Here is a 10,782-nt window from a genome sequence, read left to right as displayed (position 1 = left end):
AATCATTTTAATGATCATCAGCCCCTCGATCGAAAGTAAGGCAGCTTGCATTTCTGAATGCAAATCTCTCATAAAATAAAAATATGATCAGCATTGTGTGTGTGTGTGTGTGTGTGTGTGTGTGTGTGTGTGTGTGTGTGTGTGTGTGTGTGTGTGTGTTCATGCTAGTAATACAAAACATAACTAGTGAGATAGTTCATATAACATGCCAAAAAAGAGGGACCAGTTTAATTCTTTGTTATTTATTTTTCTTTAATATGGGTTCTATTATGTTGTTCAGATTCAGATTGTATTTGTTTTGTAATGTTGTTGTTTCTATACATTCAAAAGTTGTAATTTTAATGCAAATGTTTAATAGTATTCTTTTTTCTTAACAAATCAAATTTTTAAATAAATTATGAGTATGATTTCATTTAATAATTTAATTAGAATTGTTTTCACACCTATCATAGTCAAAACATTATTGTTTTTTAAAGAGCCGTTTGTGAGCCAGAAGAGCCGGCTCTTTTCAGTGAGTTGAGTCAAACGATTCGGCTCACGAAAAAGAGCCGAAATGCCCATCACTACAACCTCCCACTCTCTCTCCTAAAGCCAGCATTCCAGCTAGAAAGTGACTAAAACTGTAATTCATCGACCGGCCGCTTGAGGCTGGCTGCAAAATGGAGTCAGTCCCATAAACTCCCCATGTTAAAATCTCTCTTTTACTGTCTATGGTTAAAATGCCGAACTTTACAGCAAGAAAAACATGTTTACAGCCTGGTGCAAAAAAGGACTTTGGTCTATAAAACTAATTTTGCCCTTCTTGACAAGCGAGTGGCATTATTTTACTCAGGCAATATTTTAGGACGCATTCCTTCATCTGAGGTCCTTCACGGTCGCGTCAGAGCGAGTTTAACCGCTGATCTGAGATCTGTGTTTGTGTTTGTCCTCTAACCGTGGATATAACAGTTTGGTCATCCAATCTGATCTGAGACAAAACTATTAGATTGTCCTTAAGATGGCAGCCTCCGTCAGACAGTTACTGAAACCTAGGACACCGAGGTACATTTAACTAGTTTTCTGTATTTATATTTTGCCAGGAATGTCCGAAATATGATATAGGTCACACTAACTTTGCTGTGTAATTCATAATTTGTATGATTTATCGTTGATTCCATGTTGTTCATCGCAAACTGAACCATGTGCATAAGTGTGTCTCTCAGTCCACGTCTCTTCTGATTTCTCTGTGTTACAATCATATCGAGTAAAGTTTGTCTACTCTGCATCTGTCTCTCTTGAGTAATGTTCGTCTACTCTGCATCTGTCTCTCAGTCTGTGTTTGGTGAGATGGAGTCGGTATAATCCATACTATCTGGATCCTGATCCCAGTAAAGATGCTCGTGTCCCAGAATCAGAGCTCAGTCCTGAAGATAAAGAGCTGCAGGAACTGAAAACAGTGAGTCCGATCAAAGCAGCTCTGTCCAGCGACACCAGCTCTGCTTTCAGTGACCCTCTGATCAGGTAACGACAGAACGAGCTCAGAAATATTATTATAGCTCTGTGACCTGAATGTAAACCGAGTGGGGGCCAAAAGATACATTGAAAATCTAGAATATAAAACAATTTAACTAAAACCATTGTAGGTTGTTTGCTTATATTATGCTTATTGTAAAACTGTCTGAACTTTGCTGTGGTCCCAATATTTTGGACCCCACTGTACGGTATATGGATCTTTCATGAGCACTGATTATCTGTTTTACTTCAACAGCAAGTTCATCAACATGATGATGGAAGATGGAAACAAAATCCTTGCTAGAGGAATCATGACACAGGTTTTTATCAAATCTCATGAAACACTCACTAGTAATCAAACATTTGGTGTAATTACAGTTTTTAATGTTTTTTTATTCTGCTCAAGGCTGCTTTTATTTCACCAAAAATTCAGTTAAAAACTGTAATATTGCGAAATATTATGACCATTTAAAATAACTTTTGTTAAAATATATTTTCAAATGTAATTTATTCCTGTGATCAAAGCTGTATTTTCAGCATCATTACTCCAGTCTTCAGTGTCACATGATTCTTCAGAAATCATTTAAAAATGCTGATTTGCTGCTCATGAAACATGTCTTATCAATGTTGAAAACAGTTGTGCTGGTTCTTATTTTTGTGAAACTGTGTTAAGTTAATGTTCAAAAGTTTGGGGTAAGTTTTTTTTTTTTTTTTTTTTTTTTTTTTTTTTTTTTTTTTTTTTTTTTAAACAAACAAAAACAAAACATGTTATAATGTTATGAAAGATTTAGGTTTCAAATAAATGCTTTCTTTTCATCAAAAAACTATTCCTGTATGATACATTTTAAACCAACATTACACTAATAATAATAATAATAATATTGACCCATTAGTGATAATTTATTTCTGAAGATCATGTGGCGCTGGAGGAATAATTATTTCACAAATATTAAAAAGTTGTTGATACGAGTCTTTTGACATAATTTCTGCTTGGATGTTTTGTGTCTTTAGACGCTGGAGACCATAAAGAGAAAACAAGTGGAGAAATACCACAAATCTCCAGCAGCTAAGAGAGAAGAGATCGAGTGTAATCCATACACCGTCTTCAGTCAGGCCCTAGAGAACTGCAAACCCATCATTGGACTGGCCAGTGTCCAGAAAGGAGGCAAATCTTATCAGGTCAGTGAACAACCTTTAATATTCATTTCACAACTCTGGGATGATTTAGTCAGATGTTTGTAGATATGTAACTCAGAATCAGTGTTTAATCAGTGGGTTAGCAAATGGCCAACACTTTTTTTTTTCATTCAAAAAGTGAAAATCATTTATCACCCTAAAGATTATCATTATATGACTGATCTTCTGTAAAACAATTAGTTTTCAAAATCAGATCTTTCCCATACAACGAACAGTACGGTTGAGCAACAGGAAAGACAGATGTAATATTTAATTGTACTCTGGTCCTGCAGGTGCCCGTTCCTCTCACGGATAATCGACGGCGTTTTCTGGCCATGAAGTGGCTGATCACAGAATGCAGAGACAACAAACACCGTCGCACACACATGTACGAGAAACTCTCGCAGGAGCTGCTGGCCGCCTTCGCTAACGAAGGAAATGTAGTGAAACGCAAACACGACCTTCACAAGATGGCCGAAGCCAACAGGGCATATGCACACTACCGCTGGTGGTAGAGAGAGGACGTCTGGACTCCTAGTTCACCCACAGACGTGACAGCATCAGGAGTTTGGGATGGATGGGCATCTCAAAAAAGGACATGACAAAGTATCTTATCTCATCTTCGTGTGAAAGTAAATAAAGCTATCAAAAGTCACATTTCCATTTTTGCCAAGGATTTTTTTAACGAGTTACAAAGTGTTACAAAAAATCTACAACACATTTTTTTTTTAGATTTCCAATACAGACTCGTGTAAATCTTATGCTTAAAAATAATTCATTGTTTCTTTATTAAAAACTTGTGGCATGAAGACAACTATACCAGTCACTGTTTTGGCCTGAGGAATCAGTGAGGCCGAAACAGCTGCACAGAAGCTTCATTTTTGACTTTCAAATACAACATTTAGTCATATGTTAACCCTGTTAACATTTCAGGCCAGTGGATCTTCATCAGATTGAAATGAATTCAAAATAAGAAAAAATAAATATTAACGTAACTGTGTGAATTTATGCAAGCTTGTGACATTGTCTTCATCCAGCCCCTGTAGAAGTTTTTTTGATATACATTCACTCTTCTTTTAGTAGTATAAAAATATTAGCCTTAAGGAAACATTATATTTAAATATGACTCTTATAAACTGTTTTTGGTTCATTAAAAACAACAAATATATGAAGCAAAGTTATCTTTCTATACAATAGAAACAGCTGTTCTTCTACAGAAGCAAATATAACTTGTTAGCTGATTTAAGAAAATCAAACTACTTAAATTATTAAATATATCCCTCCATCTCTATTAAATAAATTCATCTAATCATCTCGTGTTTAGATTAAAGCCCTTGACACTAATAGAAGACCTAAATAAAATTAATCATGATTGTAATGCTCCTATTCTGACACTTCAATTATCAAATGGAGATGTACTTGAACTTCATTCACTTTCAAACTGATTAACTAAAATGTCTAAAGATCTGTGACCAATGACAACTAAATATACTGTGATTTATAGCCAAAAAATAAGCATTAAAAAAGCCCTTTAGCTATAACTTTATGTACCTTTTTTCTATAACTTTCTACTATTTTTCTACTTGATTTAAAAGTATGTTTAACCATGAGGGAACTGCATTATCGCACATTAATAATTTGTCCTGGGGAATGCTGGGACATATTTCTAACATAACATGGACTATTTTTGCAGATTGGAAAAAAACTGCAAGACTTTGTAATTGGGGAAATGCTACCAGCACCCACTGATTAAACCCCAAGTGGCCTTGGGTGTCATTTCAGAGATGATAAAGTTATAAAACTTTGATCTAAATAAATTATGAATATTGCTTTTTTTCCCCCAATAATGTGAATGAATAAAACTATATTAAACCAGGAATGAGTATTAAAAAAGTAAATATGATGAACTTCATGTCACTTCAAGTCAACTTCAAAAAGCCACAACAAAACCAAAACCCAGTACTGCAACTAACTTTGACCAATCGTGACAAACCTCATGCCTAGTGAATCTCCAAGCCTTCATCAAAGGTAAATATAAAAATTTCATCCCGCCTTCTTGTTTCTCTGATTGGTGGAGGCCTCAGTCCGTCACTTCGCTGTAGTAGTATTTCTGAGCAGTTTCGTCGAGAGTCCAGCCTCCTGCACGAAACTCAAGGATCTCTAGCAAGAGCAGACGACCCATGGAGCTCAGGTCCTCCTGCAGGAGAAATCCATCCCTCAGGAGATTGAACAGCTCATCCATGAGCTGCAGGTTCATCTTCTCCAGCTGATCTCCAATACGATGCAACTGTAACACCAGGCAGTCCACCTGAGAGACAGAGGGAAGGATTTTGTGATCCATTACTAATTTACTCTATTAGTCTATCCAGTTCGATCAACCAGTAATAATGTTGAAGATTCACCTCCTCCTCGTTCTTCAGGGCATCAGATTGGGCCAGTCTGAACAAACAGTCATAGACGGGGTGCACCAGGGCCATCATGGGCATGTTGTTCACCTGCAGCAAACAGAAGAAAGTTCAAAATTAAGCACTTCAAATAAATTTGCATATGCATTTTTTTAAATAATATAGTTACCTTGAGTACATTCCTAATTGTGATTTTGAAATGAAAAATAAAAAAAATTAAATTACTCACCCTAAAGCCTTCCAAGATGTACAGAAGAGAAATTTACATCACTTGTTCATCAGTGGACTTGTTTTGGCTTGTAAACATGCTTCATCTGTGCATATTTCTCTCCTGATTCAGATTAGACCATTAAGCAATTTTATGGATTACGGAAATAACATTTTCAAGTTAGAAACGTCTTAATTATGGATTTGTTTCTTATAAACATGGAGCTTTTCGCTTCCCTAGATTTTAGTTGATTGACTGGAGTGGATTATTTTTATGTTTTTATCAGTTGTTAACAACTTTTGTGAGCCCAACAGTAAAATATATAATGCAAAACTGCTGCAGATTAAAGATAATGACCTTTCAAGGCAATTTTGAGGAGTTTCTGTGTCTCCAAATCAAACGACTGGATCGTGTACTCTTCTTTAGAGGAGTTCTCCATTCTGTTTACAATGGGAAGACAGGAAAATCAATCAATCAATCAATCAATAACCAACCTTCAAGCACATAAGATCAGTTTTTCTGTGAAAAGAACTGCAAATATCCCAAACAATGTACATTGGTTGAACAATATGGAAGAACAAATTAAGTTGAGCTACAATTAACAATCCTGTTAAAGACAAATACTGTGTAGTCAAATGTCTTGTCTGCAAACTTTAAGAAAGAAGACCATGATTTATTTAATGGCAATGCAACTCGCACCAATAACACACTATCTCCATATTGTCGCTGTGCTCTCGTGAAACAGGTGATGTGTGAAATATGTGCAGTCATCATCAGTCTTACTTTCAAAGGGAATCAGAGCAGCTCTGTGTTAAACAGGGATAAACGGATTAGGACAAACACCATTGACACTCAACAAACGCAACAACTTCATTACAAACGACTCAAAACTACTGATTATTATGGACCACAAGCACTGTTTTCTAAGAGCGATAGCAAATGTAAGTTTACAGTCGATTGTAAGGCGTAAATCGTTACTTTCCCACGTGCTGTCGAAGAGTTAGCGAATAAATTATTTATTATTATGGTTCAAAGCACATAAAACAGCCCAATAAGACAAGTAAAACTACATTTAGACAGTCAGCGGCAAACTAAAATATTTATAAACAACAAACCAGGAGCACACCTAACCGTTTACATGCCAGCTGGATACGATAGAAGCGGATTTTAAACATTCAACAACACTGCGAAATGCATATAAAATGTTTTATACTACTAAAAAAGCGAGAGAGGTAATATTACATGTTCAAAAGGACATAAGGAAAATCTTTTTCACATGTCTTATCCTCGCTCTTTTCCTGCCGTCTCCCCTGTAAAGCAAATTTACGTTGGACGGCTGGTCTTATGAATATTAATTACGTAATGTGACGTTGTCTCGGTTGAAGTAACTGATTGGCTGAAGATGGCTAGTTCTATTTTAAATATTCATTGCGTTATCCTGGACCCCATAGAAAGGACGAGAAGCAACTTTTGTATGGCCGTAGTAATATTAATAAGCAAAACGTGTCTCTCAATTACGTAAAATAGAAAAGAAATGGAAAATGTTGGACACAATCAGGCCTGCCGCTTGGGGACGCGCAGCACAAAAATATTAATAATAAATTACAAAAATATTCTAATAATATGTAATACATTTCAAAATACTCCTGATTAATAAAATAAACCTGTGTATATAACACTATCCTGTATAACAAAGGTCTTCTTACATTTAAGATGATATTTTACACAATTTCATCAGAGGTAGAATATCATTAATCTTGTCATATATACAGTAACACCATCTCAGAAGTCAATGTGCATAAACTGAATTTAAAAAGGCAGAACATTTTCACATTTTTTTTAAGTGAGTGGAAAAAGCAACAGAATAGCATATTATGTTATACATTCAACTCTGGATCCACTTTGCAGCTTACTCTAGCCAGAAACATACACCTAACTATTGAAAGAGAGTCACAAAACAGTTACAGTAAAATTTAACATTCCTCAATATCCATTTTGATATTACAGAACAAAAATAATAGCACTGATTACTTTAGTAAATATTCTAAAAAGAAAAGTCAGCAATAACATAAGAACAAAGATGAGAAAGTACACATTTAACAAATTACATATGTTAAGTAATTTACATATATACATACAACTATGTATACATTATATATATAGGCTATATATATATTTAAATGCATGAAAATATAAATGCTTGAGAGTATATAAAATTTGTTGGAGTCACTTCAAAGTATAATTCAGTATAGTTTGGCAACCACAAACAACATACCACAACATCAATGGTACAACATTGCAGATATAAAAAATAATCCAGTCCGAACCATGATGATGTGCACCAGTCTCTGGTGCTTATAGTTATGTAAACAAAAAAATGACCCTTGCCTTCAGAAATGTTTCATAGCATGTCAGATCTTTTAGAAAGTGCAGTTCACTTCATTGTAAGTCAATCTTATCTTCTTGAGGCTCCTCACTGTTCCCAGGTACTTTTCTCAGAGTTTCCATTTCATGGGATTCTCCAGTCGTCTGGTTCATATCTATACTAGTGTGCTTTATGCCAGGAGTCCTGTCGGCACCTGCAATTAGGCTTGAACAAATCCTGCCACACAGACCAGTCCTGCGTCAACTGTAAACAAAATAAAAAGTATTCATTACAAAGCAGAAAAGTGATTAAAAAGAGACCTACAAATGATTTTATATTCAAAAGACAATGTTTAAAATGAGCCTTTACCAAAATTAAATGTACATACGTTTCTAACAATGTTTTAATAGTTTAAATTATTAGAGATATATACATATACCTTCTTTATTTCTCAAGAGCATAATGTAACAATAAACCATATCTCCAGTCATCACAATCATCATTGACCTTATTAATATACATTGAAAACGTTGATCTGAAAAGATGATATAAACAGTGAAAAACATGCTACAACTCAAGAATAAAACTTCCTTAGCAGAACCAAAGATTGTGGTGTGTCAAACAGCTGATTTGGAAACACTGAGGACCACAACTTGTGAAACGTTTATTTATGGTTCAGAGAAACAAAACCAGTTCTGACACTTTTATGTGTACATTAACAATTATTTGAAAAAAGTGACACATTTTAATACTTTATGATATATATATATATCATCTGATTTATTTCTGCATTCATAACAGAGCAAAATATAGTTTCTCATACTTACAGCATTGATCTGTAAACCAATGATGACTGTTCTGATCACTGTGCTGATGTTTTCAAAATGTTCAGCTAAAAGTACTGACACAGATGTAGAGTATTAATTTACACTTAATGGTATACTGAACTACTGTGCTCTGTAAAAAAAAAAAAAAATCTTTCTCTCTCATTCCTACATTTACATTTATTCATTTAGCATACGCTTTTATCCAAAGCAACTTACAGATGAAGACAGTGGAAGCAATCAAAAACAACCAAAAGAGCAATGATATATAAGTGCTATAACAAGTCTCAGTTAGGTTAACACAGTACACGTAGCATGGGATTTTAAATAATATAATAAATAAAAAGAAAACAGATAGAATAAAACATAAAAATAAAAAAGAATAGAGCAAGCTAGTTAAGAGGTCTTTGCACACACACACACACACACACATACAATTGCATAATAAATGAAAAGAAAATAGAATATAAAAAGATTAGAAAGGTAGTTAGATTTTTTTAAGATTATAATTAGAATAGTGAGTGTTAAAGTTAGAGGGTCAAATAAAGATGGAAGAGATGTGTTTTAAGCCGATTCTTGAAGAGAAAAAATAAATAATGTGTGTGTATGGGTGTGTGTGTGTGTGTGTGTGTGTGTGTTTATATATTTATGTGTGTGTTTTCATAGTGGTGGCCAAAATTATTACAACACTAGTATTTTCAGCAGCTAAAATGGTTTTCAATCAAGTTTTTATATCTTTTGCTGTAGAGTCAGTAGGAAATATTTTACATTCCCAAACATTCATTTTGCCATTAATTGTAATACTCGAAAAAGATTTTTGTCTGACAGCCAGTGCTGCACACAGAGATCTGATCTCAGCATCATCGGTCTGTCTGGAATAACATGAAGAAACAGAACAAACTGAGACAGACTCAATCCAGAAGAACTGTGGCAACATCTCCAAGACACTCCAAGAAACACACCTGCAACCTGAAAAATGTTGATTTAATTTAGTTAATAAAAGTTAATTAATAAAGAAAATCTATTTATTTATTATGTTACATTGTTTTTGACAGAATCTTCATTTTACAGCATTTTTACACAAGTGCCTTAAACTTTTAACAGTATACTGTATTGCATAGGTTTCTTGGAGCATTCTGACGAAACTGTCATTATTTCCAGTGTAACTGATAAGAAACGAGCTATTTCTTATGGATCTCAGTTCGAAACAAAGGCAACCGTTTTGCTTAACTCAAAATATAGATTAACTGATTTATTTTCCTTTTGGTCAACTGTAAAAAGTGGTCTTATACAGCCATCTAGTGGTTAGCAGAGGAGTTGACATTGGAACTCAACTATAAGTTTTTTTTCTTCTTCCTCTTCTTCTTCTTCTTCTTCTTCCTCTTCTGCTTCGTCCTCCTCTTCTTCTTCTTCTTTTTCCTCTTCTTCTTCGTCCTCCTCCTCTTCTTCTTCTTCTTCGTCCTCCTCCTCCTCCTCTTCTTCTTCGAGAAAGTCTATTGTGTGTTATGTATGTATGTGAATGCAAAAAAATAAAAAAAAGATATTCCCTTTGAATTTCATGTATTTATTTAATAAGTGAAATTAATTTATATCAAGAACTCACCAGTAACTTCAGACAATGACTTTAACAAAAAAGAAAGACTCTGTATTTAAATATGAGAAGTTTGAAGTTTTTTATTAGAGGCAACCAAAGAGCTCGTTCATATGTTTTCTTAATAAAAGTTTGATGATTTTGTATTTTTGTTTTGCAGGGCTTTTTTCAGATGTTGTGGATCTTAGTTACAGTACTGCGCATCATACTCTTATCAGCAGCAGTACAATAACAGCCAAGGTGTGAGTTTTACTGTCATAACGATCTCACTTAAAAAATAAAAAGTCACTTTTCTGAGGTGGGATTGAGTTCATTTAGCCAACATTAGCAGCAGCCAGAGTCCAGAGTTTGGGATGGTGTCATGACAGAAGCAGTGCAGTATCCAATGGGAACGTGATATAATGCCATAAAAAACCTGTTAAGCTCAGAATGGATCTAAATGAGGTTTTAATGCTTGTGTCAACATGGCCAAAAAACTTGCTTTCTGTCACATTGGAGTAGCAGTGATAGTTTACAGAGAAGAACTGTGTGTGTGTGTGTGTGTGTGTGTGTGTGTGTGTGTGTGTGTGTGTGTGTGTGTGTGTGTGTGTGTGTGTGTGTGTGTGTGTGTGTGTGTGTGTGCGTGCGCATGTGTGAGAGCACCTTGTTTTTATATCCTGCTGGGGACTAAATACACACAAACTCATGGGGACTTATGTCACAGTGGGGACCTATATTAAAGG

The 10,782-nt window shown here is 34.7% G+C and overlaps 2 protein-coding genes across 2 annotated transcripts; one reads left to right on the top strand and one right to left on the bottom strand.

Annotated features, from left to right (window-relative positions):
• The first annotated feature begins 880 nt into the window (after window positions 1-880).
• LOC132152699 (small ribosomal subunit protein uS7m) lies at window positions 881-3,322 on the top strand. Its single transcript, XM_059561513.1, has 5 exons — window positions 881-1,041; window positions 1,312-1,500; window positions 1,748-1,811; window positions 2,503-2,670; window positions 2,961-3,322. The coding sequence occupies exons 1-5, from the start codon at window positions 998-1,000 to the stop codon at window positions 3,180-3,182; spliced, it is 687 nt and encodes a 228-aa protein (XP_059417496.1). The 5' UTR covers window positions 881-997; the 3' UTR covers window positions 3,183-3,322.
• A 1,187-nt stretch (window positions 3,323-4,509) lies between these two features.
• LOC132141949 (MIF4G domain-containing protein B-like) lies at window positions 4,510-6,627 on the bottom strand. Its single transcript, XM_059551623.1, has 4 exons — window positions 5,638-6,627; window positions 5,302-5,309; window positions 5,070-5,162; window positions 4,510-4,975 (listed from the first exon to the last, which is right to left on the bottom strand). Exons 1-4 carry the CDS (start codon window positions 5,717-5,719, stop codon window positions 4,748-4,750), a joined length of 411 nt encoding a protein of 136 aa, XP_059407606.1. The 5' UTR covers window positions 5,720-6,627; the 3' UTR covers window positions 4,510-4,747.
• Window positions 6,628-10,782: the final 4,155 nt, after the last annotated feature.

This window comes from Carassius carassius, chromosome 1 (genome assembly GCF_963082965.1).
Source record: "Carassius carassius chromosome 1, fCarCar2.1, whole genome shotgun sequence".
Lineage (NCBI taxonomy): Eukaryota > Metazoa > Chordata > Actinopteri > Cypriniformes > Cyprinidae > Carassius > Carassius carassius.
The sequence above is the reverse complement of the archived record's forward strand: the minus strand, read 5'-3'. Positions and strand labels throughout refer to the sequence as shown.